The 18895-nt window shown below is 38.2% G+C and overlaps 1 protein-coding gene across 1 annotated transcript in view; it reads left to right on the top strand.

Annotated features, from left to right (window-relative positions):
- The window catches only part of rock1 (Rho-associated, coiled-coil containing protein kinase 1), a 207983-nt gene extending 189548 nt beyond the window's left edge, over positions 1-18435 (top strand). Inside the window, exons 30-33 of the mRNA XM_043688241.2 lie at positions 1514-1592; positions 4234-4495; positions 9501-9714; positions 16959-18435. Of these exons, the coding sequence (XP_043544176.2) occupies positions 1514-1592; positions 4234-4495; positions 9501-9714; positions 16959-16962 (559 nt within the window). The 3' untranslated portion in view covers positions 16963-18435. The remainder of the gene's footprint in view (positions 1-1513; positions 1593-4233; positions 4496-9500; positions 9715-16958) is intronic.
- Positions 18436-18895: the final 460 nt, after the last annotated feature.

The following is an 18895-nucleotide window of genomic DNA, read 5'->3' as shown; positions in this document are numbered from 1 at the left end:
TGCACATCTTTTGGATTGTGGGAGGGAGCAGGAGCACTCAGAGGAAACCCACGCAGACACTGGGAGAATGTGCAAACTCCACACAGACAGTCGTCTGCAGCTGGAATCGAACCCGGGTCCCTGGCACTGTGAGGCGGCAGTGTTAACCACTGAGCCACCATGCTGCCCAAATGATGACCATAAAACTTAACGATTGTTGTAAAAACCCACTTAGTTCAGAAATGCCATTTAGGCTCTGGACTAATAATTTAATTACTCTAGGTGCAAGCACAGGTCATAAAACAATTCTTCTCTTGACTTATCAAAGCCTTTACAAAGCATTAGCCAGGATTCCTAGATGAGTGCAGCTCCAGTAACATTCAAGAAACTTGACACCATCTAGGTTAAAACAAAGTTAAAAATCACACAACACCAGGTTATAGTCCAACAGGTTTAATTGGAAGCACACTAGCTTTCGGAGCGACGCTCCTTCATCAGGTGATTGTGGAGGGCTCAATCGTAACACAGAATTTATAGCAAAAATTTGCAGTGTGATGTAACTGAAATTATACATTGAAAAATTGATTGTCTGTTAAGCCAAAGTCTGTTAAAACAAACCACTCCTTTACGCTCGACTCACTAACTTCATCACTGGCCCACAGTAAAAGCGGAGCATCATTCACAAGCTGCACTGCAGCAACTTGCCAAAGCTCCTTCAACAAATATTTTCAGATTTGTGAACTTTACTCACTATAAGGATGCAGGTAGCAAATGCCTAGGAATGTCACCGCCAGCAAGTTCCCTCCGGTTCGCACACCATCCTGACTTGGACTCTACTAATTTTGTCAATACCAGCTAAAGAGTCCAGCTTCAATGTATTTCAGTAGAAAACAAAGCCAAGCTATGAAACTTACTTTTTAGGTTGACAGTGGTGAAATCTGCCTCAATACCATCCATTCCAAATTGTACCTCATGTTTTCTGTTGGAAAACATTGTCAGAACAACCAATGTCTGTTATATAAATGAGATTAAACAAGATGCAGCTCTATTTGCATGATAAGTCCGACACTGAGCACAGCAAAGGCAGGTTTGCCTTCTATATACCATCTTGATGAGGTAAAAAACATAACAAGGAACTTGTACTTTTTCACCAAACAGTATAACTATGACCTGTTAGAAATTTCAATTTCAATCATTAGTTATTACACTTTTTTTTGTTGGATTCAAATGATTAATCAAAAGATTAAAAATGTGTTCCACAGTTTTGCAGTATCTGTATATAGTAACAGCCTGTCGTCTTTAGCAATTAATTTCTAAATCCCATGACTAAGAATGTTTTGATTGGTTTTCTCTTCAGACAATTTTTAACTCCAAATAATTTTACGAATAAGTACAAGTAAGAAAATGTTGCATATCTAACAATAAATGTTAAAAAGGTTTATAATCATTTTGTCTTGAATTACATATCAGTAAGCATGTAGTAATGAAATCTGAGAAGCACCTGTATCTCAAAGTAATTGTCTTTATATTCCAGCAAATTATTCCACGTACGTCCTGTAACACAAGGTGATGTATACAGGGCAGAAACTGTTGAAATTCCTCGAATATTCCAGGTGGGTATCAATTTCACTTTGTTTCCATAAAATGATTTTTGATTTTATTTGTATTTTGTTCTGTACTTTGTCTCTATGAAAGGATGTTACAGTTATAATGAAAAGAGCTTGTTCATGTACAGTGAAAATATATTGGGCCATAAATTCTGTAGCAGTAAGAGAGATTAACAGAACTTACCTAAAACTATAAGTTGAACAACCACCTCCCGCAACAGTGCCTGAGCAATTAAAGGCCAAAAATCAGCTATCCAAGCTTCTTACAAAATTGCACTGTAATGGTGTTTCACTAAGAAGTCCTATAGTGAATGCATGGAAATGAGTGTTGTTGAACTCTCTTGACATAAAGGCACGAAGTTCACCAGAACTGGATTTATCCCACTTTCATTTGTTGACAGCACCTGGTTCAGATTCTGCTGCACATTAACTATTTCTCTCTCCTCACTCTTCTCTTTTTTTGCCCCCTCTCTTTCCCCTCCCCATCCTCTTCCTCTCTAATACTATCCTCTTCCTCTCGATGACTGCCAAGCAACCAGCGGCATATGCTGACATCCAAAATACTTCAATGGAAACACAAAAAATAAACCTTGGAATCAGTCCTCTAGATGGATGTATTACTGGATAGGTCGGAATAATAGAAGTAGAAGATCTACCAACAGTGACAACAGTTTATATTTAAGTTGCACTTTTATTATAATCAAAATCTCAAGCCAGCTCAATAAAAAGAACATTGAGAAACAGAATATACATATGATCCATATGAGCTGATATTAGGTCAGTTAACCAAAAGCTTGGACAAACAGATAAGAAGGTTTTTAAAAGAGGCAAACAAAGTAGAGAGGAGGAGAGCTATAGGGAAGGAATTCCAGAACTCTGAGCCAAAGCAATTGACATCACAGCCATTAATGGGAAACAGTTATGAATTAAAGTGCTCAAGAGGCCGGAATTAGAAGCGATATCTTGGAGGTTTGTCGAGTTTGAGGAGATTATAGAGAAAAGGAGGGACAAGGCCATGGAGAGATTTGAAACAAAGATGAGAACTTTAAAATCAAGTTGTAGCTTGACCACAGCCAATGTAGGTTAACTAGCATGTTTCATTGTTGAATGGAACTTGTTTTGAATTAGGACATGGGCAGCAGAGTTTTGATGATTTAAAGTTCACAAAGAGTAAAATGTGGGAAGCCATCCAATTGTGTGTTGAAATAGGTAATTTCATTTCAGTTGATTATAATAATCATGGTTTGTCATTTCCATTCAATTCCATCTAAATGTAATAGAAAAAAGACAGGACATTGAAGTTGAGGGTTATCAGACCAACTTTGATATTGAATGTTAAAATAGACTCAATGAGCTGAATGATCTAATGCTGTTCCTATGTCTTGTGGCCTTATGATGAACTCAGTTGCTGCTAATAAACTACAAACTTCAAGAGGAACAAGGTGAGGAAGTTGCTTCCTATATTAAGTTCTGGTTAATTGCAATGGAAAAGCTATAAGAGACAGAAAGAAAGAAAACAAAGATGTTTGAGGGAGCTGTCAAGGAGAACAGAAAACACATCTTGATAGATTTGCAAAAGAGAAAGGGGTTACTGATAGAGATAATTATTCCAAAGAGAAGAGAAAGCTGCTAAATTGGTTTAAATCAATGCAAGAGGGAAAGCAGATCTGGAAGAGAAAACTAACTCTCAAATTTTCAAACATTTTCATTGCTCGAAAGGTTTAAGGGTCTATGAAAATTGTTTGCAGGCCCCTAATGTAAGATTATTTGGGAATGAGTAACATAATTAGTAGCCTAGTAATTATATCTGCTCTTGTATGTATCTGACGAATGCTTGTTCAGCAAAACTACAGCCTGGAAAATAGACAAAAACAGCCTCAGATGCTTTTTGGAGAATGGGAGCACAGTTGTAAATAGTAGCAAACATGAGCGAAGTCTAAATATGTTTTTGTTTTAAACATTAGTGGATTTTCTGTGGTAGTGTACACAATGGGTCATCGGGCCATGTGGGTCTACTCCTCGCAATACCGCACTGCATCTCATTCAGAGATATCTTCTTGGGTTACCCAGTTGAGTAAGGGCAGTGGAAGAGGTCCCAAGTCAAAGAGAGACAATTGGAGAAAAGAAATCCTCTCTTGTAGAGAATGAGAAGACAAAGCATATTTAATTCAGTTATTGGGCAGAAAGTGAGGAAAGAAGATTGGTCAACGTGAAAGACCCCTTTAAGAAAATAGGAGAAAATATAGAGAGCTCAGAGTTGGACAACATGGGGTAAGGGGCAGAAAAGCTTTGTTACCTGCCTCATCTCTGGCTCACCTGAGAGCACATGGTCTGAATGACAATAAGTGTAAACCCACACTACCCTACGATGCACCATGAACAATGCTACAGAAGAGCCCTAATATGGAAAATAATAACTTGAACATCCATTTGGACTTTTGCTCATGTTTCCTACAGTTACAGGAATTGGGCGGAGTGAGTCCAAATGTGTGGGTTGATTCCCCTTGTGTCTCTGATATCACATAATGTTTCTGTTTTTGACAGTTATGTAGCAAGCTTTTATGTATTTAACTTTGTAGTTTGAACCATTTATTTAAATTATTCTGTTTTTATGTGTAAATAATCTGTGAAATATGTTACCTTTCAGATATTATATGCCAATGAGGGTGAATGTCGAAAGGATGTAGAAGTAGAAGCTGTGCAGTCAGTTGAAAAACCTGACTTCATATCTCATAAAGGTCATGAATTCATTCCTACACTGTACCATTTTCCTACTAATTGTGAAGCTTGTGCAAAGCCTCTATGGCATGTCTTCAAACCACCAGCTGCACTGGAATGCAGACGATGCCATGTTAAGTGCCATAAGGATCATTTGGATAAAAAGGAAGATGTGATTGTGCCATGCAAAGGTATTTAGTATTTTACATGATCAAAACTAAAATTACGCTAACTTTACCCAACATTCTTCATGTTTACAGCAAAAGACCGTATCTGCTAAAGCAGATTTTAAAAAATTAATTTGTGGGATGTAGGTGTCTCTATGAATTCCAGCATTTATTGCATATCCTTGATTATCCTTAAAAATTGATGATGTTCCTCTTGAATTGCTACAATTTGTGTAATATAGATCCTCCTAAAATGCTGTTAGGTGTGAGTTCCAGGGTTTTTAATCAAGTGGCAATGAAGGAAAGGCGATGAAAACATAGAAAATATGAGTAAGAATAGGCCAGTCAGCCTTTCGAGCCTGCTCCACTATTCATTGTGATCATGGCTGATCATCCAACTCAGTACCCTATTCCTACTTTCTCCCTACACCATTTTATCTCTTTATCTCTAAGAACTGTATCTAATTTCTTCTTGAAAATATTCAATGTTTTGGCCTCAACCATTTCCTGTGCGAGAAAATCACAGGCTCACCAATCTCTGGGTAAAGAAATTTCACTTTTTCCTGGTCTGAAATGGCCTACCTCATATTGTTAAACAGTGACCTGGAGTCTGGACTTTCTAGTCATTAGGTACATAGTTTCAAGTCGGGATTGTCTTTATCTTTGAGGAGAAATTGCACCAAGTGGAGGTGTTTCCATGTGCTTGCATCTTTGTTCTTGTCAGTGGTGAAGCTTGTGGGTTTAGGAAATGCTGATGATGAAGCTTGGTGAATCACTATGGTCATCTTATGGATGGTACCTATTGCAGTTCTAGCACACCATTGATGGATGTAGCGAATGTTTAAGTTGCTGAATGTGGTATTAAACTCCTCAATCAGTAACCTCAGTGAGTGAAAAATATTTACTTACACTAGTGTTTTGTGGATGGTTGAAAAGCTTTGGGAATTCGGAAGGAGACTCTGAAAACACCCAAACTCTGAACAACCTTTCTAGCCATAATATTCAAGTGGCTGGTCCAGTTAAATTTCTGGTCAGTGATGTTCTTGTGACATCCCCAGGATATTTATGTGAGGGAGTTGACAATGGTAATACTGGTGAATATTATGGAGAGATGGTTAGATTCACTCTTCTTGGTAATGATAATGGCCTAACTCTCGCTTGATGTGAATGTCACTTGCCACTATTCAGTCCAAGCCTGAAGTCTATCCAGATCTTCTTGTATGAAGGCACGAACTACTTCATTACCTGACAAGATAAATGGAATTGAACATTGATTTCATTCGGGCATCCCATTTCTGATCTTAAGTCAGGGGGAATGTCATTGATAAAGCAAATGAAAGTGATTTGGTCAAGGTCTCTGTCTTGAGGAACTCCCACAATGGTGTCTTTGGTTTGAGATTAAAGGTGTTCAAAAGCCACAACCATCTTCCATTATGCTGATGTGATTCTCATCAGTGGAGAGTTTTCACCTGAGATTCCAAATGACATCAATTTTACTAGGATTCCTTGATATCACACTTATTCATAAACTGTCTTAATATCAAAGGGAGTCACTCTCAATTCATTTCTGGCATTCAACACTTTTTTCCATATTTGGTTCAAGACTATAATGAGGTCTGAGTCAAACTGAGCATCAACAAGTAAACGATACTTAATGACACTATCATTGACATCATCTATGACTTCATTGATGATGTGGAGTGGGTTAACAGAACAGTAATTTTCCTAATTTTATTTATCATGTATTATCATTGTGGACAGAATATATATGGGCAATATTTCACTTTGTGAAGATGTGTGTCGTAGTTATACTGTAATAGCTTAGCTACAGGTGAAACAAACACAGAGAATGCTGGAGAAACTTTGCAGAGTCATTATGGACTCAAAGCATTAACTCTTCTTTCTCTCTGCACAGATGCTGCCAGATCTGCTGAGTTTATCCAGCATTCCAGTTGTTTGCAATTTCCAGCATCCATAGTATTTTGTTTTTAGCTATAGGTGCAGCTTGTTTTGGTGCATTCAGCAGTCTTCAGCATTACAGCTGGAATTTGACATGCTAATGATCTTTGCTGTTTTCACTGCACTCACCTATTTCTTGGCTTCATGTGAAGTGAGTAGAATTAACTGGTTTCAGGTGTTTTCTGTGATGTTATGGGATGAAGGCAAGATGGATTATCTTCCTAACACTTCCGACTGAAGATGATTGTAAACACTTCAGCCATGTCTTTTACATGACAACTTTTCTCATCATTGAGGATGGTAATGTTTATGGAGCCTCCTAATAGCATTAGTTGTTAAGTTGTCCAACAACATTTGCAAATTGATGAAACAGCTGTGACCTGTTCTGTTGGTTGTGAAGCCACTTTGCAATATGGCTACAGACAGACCTTCTATTTAGCATGCATTTAGTCTGATGTAACTTCAACATATTGATCTCTCATTGAACATGGTTTTTGGTAATGATAGAATAAGGAATATGCTAAGCCAAGGTACAGATCGCAGTGGAGTTTGACGCTGCAGGTGACCCACAGTACTTTGTATTCAGCTGTTAAATCAATTCAGAATCTATTCTATTTGGCATAGCGGTAATACCATAATGCCATTAGAGGCAGACTTTAGCAGAAAGATGGTACTCTGTTTATTGTGGACTCTGTGGTGATTGTTTAAACCAACACTATTACAGATGCATCTGGGATAACTAGACTGGTGAGGATGAGGTCACGTAGCTTTATCCTTTGTGTTTGTTATCTCACAACGTGCAACAACCCAGCACAGGCTGCTATGACCTTCAAAGCTCAGTCAGCTGTGATGTGGCCAAGCCACTCATTGTGATGGATACTAAAATACGCCACCTAGTGTACATGCCAAGCCCTGTTATGCTCAGTGTTCCTTCCAAATGATATTCAACAAAAAAGAGTGCTGATCCATTAGCTGGCAATTCAGTGGGTGGTAATCAGCAGAAAGTTTCCTTGCACCTTAGATATCATTGTTTTCCAGAATCAGTGTTCAGAACTCCCAGAACCAATCCCTCCCTGACTATCATTGTGTCTGATGGGATAGAAAATAACTCTCGGATGGTGATGGAAGAATCTGGGACATAGTTGAAAATTAGGCTTCTTGTGAGTAGGATTATGTTAGACAGTTGTTTGTCCAGTCTGAAGAACATCTTTTCCAATTTTGGCACAGGTTCCCAGATGTTCATGTTAAGGACTTTGCAGGGTCTCCTGTGCTGGATATGTCTTTATTGCAACCAGTGCCTAGCTCAATCTATTTGGCCTTTAAATACCCTACACATAACGTAAGAGTAACAAAACACATCACTGCTGTGGGTCCTTGGTCATGTATAAGCGGGAGAGGGTAAGAATGGCAGACGTCCTTCAGATAATTTTTATGACATTCCTGTAGTTTCATGGTCACCATTGCTTTTTATCCAGATTTATTTAATTAACTGAATTTAAATTTCCAAACTGCCATTGCAGTATTTGAACCTCATGTCTCTGGATCATTAATCCAGGCTTCTGAATTACTAGTCAATTAACATAACCACTTATGCTTCCATATGGGGACAGATATTCCTCATAAATTGAAATTTACATATTGACCGTGTAACTGAATATGATACTCTGCAATGCGATTCATAAGATTCAGTGTCTCATGAACTGCACACTGATTTCCTGTCTATTTTTACACTGCTTGACCAATATACTCAAGCTAAAAATAATAGTTGTAATTTATTTACAAATGGATGAATTACACAATTAGAAAAACATTGCAAATTCCATACTGTACATGATTAAAACATTTGTTTTAAAACAAATTGCTGTATTTTCCAGAAGTCTTTTCTAGTAAATTTTGTATGCCATCAATTATTTCTTTGACATAAAATCAGGCTTTGTTGAAGGACAAATACACCTTTTTGTCTGAAATGATTAGCCAATCTGGCTAAAGATGAAATTTTTTAACCACGTGAGTTGAGGCATGGATAGCAGTTACTTGTTGTTTGCAGTATAATTTACACCAGGCACACAGCCTGTGTTCTCACCAATACAACATGCTGCCAACTCTTCGCCTCCCCCCAACCAATGTCCCACAAACATGTTAATTTCCAACACACTAGCCATCAATGCTTGCATTTGTTATTTTGTCACAACTGAATGTAACTGGAATGTCTGACTATTTTCTGTGAAGTTCTGTTTCTGCATAGGTTTTGCAATTGGAATTTCTCTTTTTAAATTTCTTTCTGCAAGACATTCCAAAACCTATAATTGATTTGAGAAAGATACAATAATATTGCACTTCCAAATATGAAAGATCTCAAATTAATATCTTTTATATTTTTGTGTCCTCAAATGTTGCTTCTGGCTTATAATGGCAATGACATTGATGGGTCAGTTGCACAAATAGAGTACCTCTATCATTTTGTATTATCTCTGAGCTTTGAAGTGGCCTTCTTGTGTAGGGCCAGCAGAAGTTTATTTTGTATCCCATGTTTTGCTTGCTGTAGTGCCTCTTTTTCAGATGAGAATTCCTCTACCATTGGAAAATAATATTATACCTTGGTTTCTAAATGTTTCATTAAAGTTAAAATGTGTAGGAACAAAACTGTCTTGTAACATTCAACCTAGCTTTGAGAGATATTTTTCACAATTAATATTTAATCTCCATGTCTCATAGTAAATACTTGTCACGTTAGTGTTTTATTATGTTTCTTGATGAGCGAAAGTTAATGGAACTCAGTTTAAAGTAATTCTGAGTGGTAGAACATAGATAAATTCGGATGCCATTGCACAGATTTGTAAGGTGTGAGCTATGACCTGTACCTCTCCTCTAGTAAAATGCCAAACAGAGATGAGGCATTCCTTGGGATATCGTTCAAATCAACCAGAAACTCTACAGTGCTTCTCAGAGTGCCTGCTGAGAAAGTTTGTGACAAGTATATGGGAACTAATTTTATTCATCAGACTGCAAAATAATTAAATGTAGAATTTTATATGTTGACCTTTGCTTAATGTGTGTGTTTTCTCCTTAGTGAATTATGACGTTAGCACAGCTAGGGAAATGTTGCTACTGGCATGCTCTCAGGATGAACAAAAAAGATGGATTGGACATTTAATGAAGAAGATTCCTAAGAATCCAACAGTCTCCACCTTTGTGCGTGCCTCTCCCAGGACTTCCTCCACAAGATCAGCGCCAAATCAATCTTTTCGCAAACCTGCCAAACATGTTGTTCCAATCAAGCCCAGGTAATATATTAGGTTGAAGGTTTTCTTCTGGTCTGTATTTCTGGAAGGTGACAAAATGGAATTCATTGATTTCCAATTTTCATGGAAAAGTGAATAAAATCATAGAATATGGTCCCACAAACACTGAAGAATATCCTGTCATCTGAAACAAGTGAAATTAAATTGATTTATTCACTAAATCAATGAGCATGAAGATAACAGTTCATTTGAGTATTACAGTTTGCTTATGCCACTCTTACACCTGTGGACCATAGCTCTAAATTAATCCCCTATGATTGCTGCTAAGGGTTTTAAATGTTTTCATAGAAGGATGAAGCTGAAGGATTATGCAGTAAAAAGTTGAAATTCTGCAGTCTTAAAGTAAGACCTTTAAGTCAATGCAATAAAAGCAGTGGGTTAACTACTTCTCCCATTTTGAACATCAAAAACAAAGAAACTTGCAATATATAGTGTTCATGGGATTTCTCAATGCGCATGATGATGAATTAAATACATCTGGTGCTCTTATTGTCATTCTATATTATTTATTAGATATTTTATCTCCTGCACAAGCCTGTTTATACGCAAGATCGTACAAATAGTTTTAAAACATATGATTAGTTAATCAGTTTTGTTAATGTTAGTTGAGGGATAAATGCTGGCTAGACCATAGAGACAACTTTTCTGTTCCTTTTCAAACAGCTTATTCACCTGTACATACTAATCTAATCTACTTTTAATAATTGTTCAAGAAAACATTATCACCAAAAATGCAGCATTAACTTGGTAATGCAATGAAATGTCAAACTAGACTGTGTACTCAAACCTTCTACCTCAAAAGCAGAACACTACCACTGAGCCAGCTCAACATACCAGCTACTGCAGTTTTATAAAGTACAGTTAAGTCATATATGAGTATTACAAACTAATAAAATAATAGCTGAGGGATTTGGTGTCACAGCAGAATTAGTGCATAAGGATTTAGGGGCATGAAAATTGGAGCAGGAATTGATTATTAAGTCCCTCGATTGTGCTCTGTCTAGATCATGGTTGATCTTCTCCAACAGTACCATTTTGCCACACTGTCTCATATCCCTTGATATCTTTGATATCCAGAAGTCTATCATCCTCCTCCTCAAACATACTTAATGTCCGGCCTCCACAGCCGTCATGGTACAGAATTCCAAAATTCATCACCCTGAGTGAAGAAATCCCTCCTCACCTCAGTCCTTCTAATCTGACATTCTGTCCCATGGTCCTAGAGACACGTGCAGGAACACGCTCACTCACACACATCCCAAATTAGGGGAAGCATCCTTTCTCCATCTACCCAATTAAGCCTTGTAGTAATTTTATGTGTTTTAATGAGATCACCTGTTGTTTTATATTAAACTTGAGAGAATATAGGCCCAGAGTTCACAACTTCTCCTCATTGGATAGTCTTACCATTCCAGGAATCAGTCTGGTCAACCTAAGTTGCATTTCACCTATGGTAGGTTTATCCTTAAACAGATAAGGAGTTCAAAACTGTACACAGTACTCCAGATACTATTTCACTAAAGTTCCATACAACAGCAAAATTTCTTTATTCCTGTATTCAAATCCTGTTAACAACAAAGGCTAACATACCATTTTTTCTCCTAATTTCTCCTGCATGTTAGCTTTCAGTAATGTGCTGGTATAATCCCAGGCTAGATTGCAAAATTTACATTATAAACTGGTTAGGAGCCAGTAAATTTTTTTTCAAAATTGGACAAGATTCCACAGTTTTGAATAAACAATACATTTTACAACATAAAGTTGGAACAGAAATATAATCTATAACATCTATACAATTTATGTTCAGCAATCTAGAATTAACATGAGATAAATATGAGTAACACACATACTGTAGTCAGACACCCAACGTCAAATAACATATGCATTTGAGACTGACTCCATGGATTCTACAGCAGTTCCCCACACTGGAGTGATACAGTGCTTATCAATCAAAGCTTATTAAAAACTTAGAAAGAGAAGAACTTGGAATCTCTTGTAAAGACCTAGCTTAAAAACTTATTGAATCACAGAGTCATCCAGTGCAGAAAAGTTTGAGACATGAGAAAACTCTGACCTTCAATTTAATCCCATTTATAAGCTCTTGGCCCATAGCCTTGGATATTATAACTTGCCAAGTGCTCATTCAGGTACATGTTAAAGGATGTGAGGCAATTCGCTTTTACACCTCCCAAACTGTCATCCACCTTCTGGGTAAATATACTTTTTCTCACTTTCCCCTGAACCTCCTGCCCCTCACCTTGAACCCATATTGCCTTGTGACTGGCCCTTCAACTAAGGAGAACAGCTGCTTCTTAACTACTATGTCCATATCTCACATAATCTTGTACACTTCAATCAGATTGCCCTTCAGTCTTCCCTGCTTCAATGAAAATAACCCAAGCCTATCCAATTTTTCCTCATAACTTAAATTTTCCATCCCATGCATAATCCTGGTGAATCTCCTTTGCACCTCCTCCTGTAATGTGGAGACCAGAACTGCTCTCAGTACTGTAGCTGTGATCTCACCAATCTTCTATAAACTCCAACATGACTTCCTTCCTTTTGTAATCTGTCCCTCGATTGGTAAAGACAAATGTCCCATATGCCTTTTTCACTACCCTACTAAAATGCCTTTCCACCTTCAGATATCTATGGACAAACATGACAAGGTCCTTTGGTTCCACAGAACTTCATAGTGTCATGCATTCATTGAATACTTTATTGTAAATTACTCCTTCCAAAATGTATCTCCTCTCATTTTTCAGGGTTAAGTTCTGTAACAAACTGGGCTCGTCCAGGATTTGATCCCAGGACCTCTGGCTAACAAGCCCCTAAGTCCCCTAGACCAACAACCCAGAGGCACGAATGCACAAAAGCATCGCCTAAACAGGATCTTGAACAGTGGAGCCTCAGATGGCAAGTCAGATGTTCTGTCGACTTGAGCATCCGGACTCCTAACTCCCTGAAAAGCCACTATGACATAGGCTGCTTCAATGATTACTCACATTCTGGTACTTCACCCTATCCTATTTTCTCATTTTCATTTTCTTGGTCCAAAAGAGAAAAAGCTTTGACAAAGGGTCAGTTAGACTCAAAACGTCAGCTCTTTTCTCTCCTTACAGATGCTGCCGGACCTGCTGAGATTTTCCAGCATTTTCTCTTTTGGTTTCAGATTCCAGCATCCGCAGTAATTTGCTTTTATTCAGTTTCTTGGTCATGCTTTGATGAATTCTGAAATGTTCCCAACCCTCAAGCTTGTTACTTTTTTTTTGACAACTTGTATAAGCCTATTCCTTCATATTAAATCAATATTTAACTTATTAGCCAAAGCTGGATAATTCTTCCAGCTAAGATTTTGTACCTCAAAAGAATCTAAAGTCCCTGTTGTGCACAATCATTCCAGCTATGTTTTCATCTGTTCAATCCTCCTAATTCTGTGCTCATTTGTACATAGCACGAAGAGGCTGTTCTTGATAATTTTCTACCTAGCTCATGAAATTCTGACAACAGGATCACTTCCACCTTCTTAACTATGTCATTGCTATTAACGTGGGCTGCAATTTCTGGCTGATCAGCATTTCCCAGAAGAATGTCCTGTAGGGACTCTGTGACATCCTTGAGTCACACCAGAGAGGCTACATACCTTCCTATGGCTGCAGAAATCTCTTCATTATCGAATGCCTTTTCATGACTGCTCTTCTTCCTTTCCTTCTGTATTGCTGTGCCATCTCAGTGCTATGGACTTAGCTGTTGCTTTGTGGAACTATTACCCTTTTCCCAATCCGGAATGGAAAACCAATCAGCACAAAAAGTAATGGAGGAGTGCCCAAGACAATTTCCTAGTTCTCTTGGACTCTCTAGCAGACACCCATTATCTATCCGCCTGCATTTTCCTCTGTTGTGTTGTGACGACCTCCCAAGAGTGCTATCCACTTGTAGTCCTCTCCTTCAAAAATACTAAACAGTAACACCAGCTGCCAGTCATGCTCCAAAACAAGACCTCAAGTTTCTCCAGCTGGTGACTATGGCACGTATGCTCACCTAGGTCACATGAAGGATTCACATCTCCCTGCATGCCACAGGATTCCATGTAGCTGAGTTGATCAAGCATACCTTAAGGTTACTTTTGGACAATTTATTCTAAACTGAAGATTGGAAAGAAGAATTGCTTACCAATTAGTTTCTTCTCCTATGTCTATAAAGTGAATATTCAAAGATGAGAGTAAAACCAATTCCAACAAGGTGAGAGAAGTTTATGTAAAAGAGCAAAGGGCACCTATTTCCCTTTGTCCCTAATTCTCTCAATTCACCAAACTCCCCAGTACCCGGTAAGTTGCAGTCAGTACACAGATCCTATTGTAGATGAAAGTCTTGGGAACCTTGCATTTGTATGATTATTAGACCATAAGACATAGGAGTGGAAGTAAGGCCATTCGGCCCATCGAGTCCACTCCGCCATTCAATCATGGCTGATGCGCATTTCAGCTCCACTTACCAGCGTTCTCCCCGTAGCCCTTAATTCCTCTAGACAACAAGAATCTATCAATCTCGGCCTTGAAGACATTTAGCGTCCCGGCTTCCATTGCACTCCGTGGCAATGAATTCCACAGGCCCACCACTCTCTGGCTGAAGAAATGTCTCCGCATTTCTGTTCTGAAATGACCCCCTCTAATTCTAAGGCTGTGTCCGCGGGTCCTAGTCTCCTCGTCTAACGGAAACAATTTCCTAGCATCCACCTTTTCCAAGCCATGTATTATTTTGTACATCTCTATTAAGTCTCCCCTTAATCTTCTAAACTCCAACGAATACAATCCAAGTATCCTCAGCCGTTCCTCATATGTTAGACCTGTCATTCCAGGGATCATCCGTGTGAATCTCCGCTGGACACGTTCCAGTGCCAGTATGTCCTTCCTGAGGTGTGGGGACCAAAACTGGACACAGTACTCCAAATGGGGCCTAACCAGAGCTTTATAAAGTCTTAGTAGTACATCTCTGCTTTTATATTCCAACCCTCTTGAGATAAATGACAACATTGCATTCGCTTTCTTAATCACGGACTCAACCTGCATGTTTACCTTTAGAGAATCCTCGACTAGCACTCCCAGATCCCTTTGTGCTTTGGCTTTATTAATTTTCTCACCATTTAGAAAGTAGTCTATGCTTTTATTCTTTTTGCCAAAGTGCAAGACCTCGCACTTGCTCACGTTAAATTCCATCAGCCATTTCCTGGACCACTCTCCCAACCTGTCTAGATCCTTCTGTAGCCTCCCCACTTCCTCAGTACTACCTGCCTGTCCACCTAACTTCGTATCATCGGCAAACTTCGCTAGAATGCCCCCGGTTTCCTCATCCAAATCATTAATATATAATGCGAACAGCTGTGGCCCCAGCACCGAACCCTGCGGGACACCGCTCGTCACCGGCTGCCATTCTGAAAAAGAACCTTTTATCCCAACTCTCTGCCTTCTGTCAGACAGCCAATCCTCAATCCATCCAGCAGCTCACCTCGAACACCATGCTCAGCAGCCTCCCGTGTGGCACCTTATCAAAGGCCTTTTGAAAGTCTAGATAGACCACATCCACTGGGTTTCCCTGGTCTAACCTACTTGTTACCTTTTCAAAAAATTCCAACAGGTTTGTCAGGCATGACCTCCCTTTACTAAATCCATGTTGACTTGTTCTAATCAGACTCTGCTCTTCCAAGAATTTAGAAACCTCATCCTTAATGATGGATTCTAGAATTTTACCAACAACCGAGGTTAAGCTGATTGGCCTATAATTTTCCATCTTTTGCCTTGATCCTTTCTTGAACAAGGGGGTTGCAACAGCCATCTTCCAATCATCCGGGACCTTTCCTGACTCCAGTGACTCTTGAAAGATCTCAATCAATGCCTCTGCTATTTCCTCAGCCACCTCTCTCAGAACTCTAGGGTGTATCCCATCGGGGCCAGGAGATTTATCAATTTTAAGACTTTTTAACTTTTCTAGCACTATCTCTTTCGTAATGGCAACCATACTCAACTCAGCCCCATGACACCCTTTAATTTTTGGGATATTACTCATGTCTTCCACTGTGAAAACTGACGCAAAGTACTTGTTAAGTTCTCCTGCTATTTCCTTATCTCCCATCTCTAGGCTTCCTGCATCAGTTTGAAGTGGCCCAATGTCTACTTTTGCCTGTCGTTTGTTTCTTATGTACTGAAAGAAACTTTTACTATTATTTCTAATATTACTGGCTAGCCTACCTTCATATTTGATCCTCTCATTTCTTATTACACTCTTTGTTATCCTCTGTTTGCTTTTGTATCCTTCCCAATCTTCTGATTTCCCACTGTTCTTAACCACTTTATATTATCTCTCTTTTTCTTTAATACATTTCCTGACTTCCTTTGTCAGCCAAGGTTGTCTAATCCCTCCCCGGTTAATCTTTCTTTTCTTGGGAATGAACCTCTGTACAGTGTCCTCAATTATACCTACAAACTCCTGCCATTTTTGCTCTACTGTCTTCCCGGTTAGCCTCTGCTTCCAGTCTATTTTAGTCAGTTCCTCTCTCATGCCCTCATAATTACCTTTATTCAACTGTAACACCATTACATCCGATTTTGCCTTCTCCCTTTCAAACTCCAGACTGAACTCTACCATATTATGGTTGCTACTTCCTAAGGGTTCCTATTAGTGTGATGTAAAGAATTAAAAGAAAAGTTTTGGAGGTAAAATGGACGTAACAGGCATTGCTGATGAAATAGATATTTTAAAAAAATTATTCAAGTAAATGTGGATGTTGCTGGCAAAACCAGCAGTAATTGCTCATCCTTAATTCTTCCATTTAAAGTATTTAAGAAGCTGATCATCCAGTGATGCCCTGTTGCACATTAAACAGTAGAATTCCTGGTATTCCTGCCACAACTGTAAGATACTACAGAGTTGCCAGTTACAAGAAGTCTAGAACGGAACAAAAAGATCTAAATTGGACAGATTGAGACACAAAATATTACAGAAGAAAAAAACTATGCATTCCTTTTGCAATTACCTGGAAATAATAATTAAAACTGCTAATCAAAGGATCCAAATTGAGAGACATAATCGATTATTCTGCTGTTCAAATAAAATGCATTATTTTCTTAACTCTTTGCTGCTTATGGCAGATTTTTCTTTTCATATTTTAGCTACTGTGTTCAAGTAGATGTCAACGTTCTGCTGACCTTGATTTTTGTTTCATATTTCAGCTAACCTCCAGAGGAATAGGGTCCAAGATTCTTTAAGAAACCAGCTTTTTGAAGGTCACAAAGTAGTGCAAAACGGATTCAATTCCTTCCAATGCAAACATTGCAAATGTCAGGGTTGCAATTTTTGTTTAACTCTTGCCTCCATTCCACAGTTCCCCATTCCTGCTGTGATCTAATTATACAGAAGACTATTCACTGTGTGTTACCCACATTATCATAGTTTTTTTTACAATTGCAATGGATAAAGCATAGCTATAAATAAGATGCTGTTTTGTTTTCCTGTAATCAGTTGAACACCAAGATAGATCATTGTGGAATAGCTCACTGAGCTTTCATTATTGTATCATTTAAATAAGTAAGGGATAGGGCAGTTGCACTTGCGGGAATAATTTCATGCTATTTTGGAGGGAAGGCGTGGAATCAAAGTACTGAAAGTACAAGAAGGGGACAAGATGGAACTACTTTGAAGATGGTGTAAAATGCTTGAGAAGATCAATGATGTCTTGAATCTGTTATTTCTTCAAACTATTCATGCCTTCATTGTAGCTCTGTTGAGAGACCTACAGGCCTAAAGTCCTTTGTGTTTAAGACGACAAAGTTTGGTGAACTCCTCATATAAGTACTTAGGAATTTTACTGTTCTAAATGCTTCAAATGAAAATGTGTAGAACTGAGGAAAAAAACGAACAGTGTTTCACTCTTGATCTATGCATTTTTGCTAAGCCATAGTGGTTCACTATTCATGAATTTTCTAATGGTGAAATAACAGCTAGAAATAACAGAAGCATAAGGAAAGTAAAACAATCAGGATTGTAACTTTACTGGGGTACACATATTTTGTAATTTTATAAATATATTGCCTTACATTTGCAAATGGATTCCTATCAGATGGTGGACAACATTAACTTAACAGATAGATTGTGCACTGTTTTAAAAGATAAATTATTCTGCTCAAGACACTTTAACAGGAATAATGTCCTGTTAGTGCCTTAATTTTGAAGAACCTTTACTGCCATATACTTAATGCGTCATAATTTCAAAGAACAGCATCTGCTTAAACATTTTCCTTTGGATTGTGAAATGTATTTTAAAGATTTTATATTGGGTATAATTTTGAATTGAATGTGATGGTGAATAAACTGCCTGTAAAGACTGAGAATTATTCATAGGAAAATATGCAGGAAACTTGAATTGTAGAGGCATTAAGTGAGATTTGTTTCTGTGAATTATTTCAGGAGTCACTCCCGTAATATAGGAATTGTTGTATTTGCTATTTTATTTCTTGCCAGTCAACAGGAACACGTTCATGATATGGTTTACTTCACTCAGTACCTCCCAAAATAATTTATAATAGCTTTGCAGTTACATGTATGAAAGCACTGGAAATTGGATTTCTGTTTTAGGATGACGCATGTTTTAAATGATACTGAACGTCGCACTGATGGGTATGTACCAATAAACATATCTTATCTACCTGTGCCTGATATTGATATTGTGGGGAATGGTTCTTATACACAATGACTACAATAGAAAAGTAAGGCATTGTCCACCAAATGTCTAGCATGAATCTTTGCTTTTGAAGCAGAATTTATGATTCACTAAAGAAAAGTTGTTGCTATTTTATACACAGTCCCACTAATAAAAATTAAGATAAATAGTGGGGTAATCTATTTTGGTAACACACATTGAGTGGGGAATGAGGAGACAGAACTTCCTGCAACATTTGATACATTGTCATGTAACATTTTGCATGCATCTAAATTTTCTAATGGTGTGTCAATTTCACTTTTCTTTTGAAAAATGGAACCTGCAATGATGTAGCACTCACAATACTGAGCAAGTGTCAAACGCCAATCCCTATTCACACCCCATTCCCATTTAATCACAGGTTAAACCTGCCCATTTACCTCCTCCCTGCTCAGCATCCAAGGCCCCAAA

Source organism: Chiloscyllium plagiosum, unplaced genomic scaffold (genome assembly GCF_037043375.1).
Source record: "Chiloscyllium plagiosum isolate Xiang-an unplaced genomic scaffold, Cpla_swu_hap1 HiC_scaffold_4, whole genome shotgun sequence".
Classification (NCBI taxonomy): domain Eukaryota; kingdom Metazoa; phylum Chordata; class Chondrichthyes; order Orectolobiformes; family Hemiscylliidae; genus Chiloscyllium; species Chiloscyllium plagiosum.
Note: the sequence above shows the minus strand (reverse complement) of the source record. Positions and strands in the feature narration are given on the sequence as shown.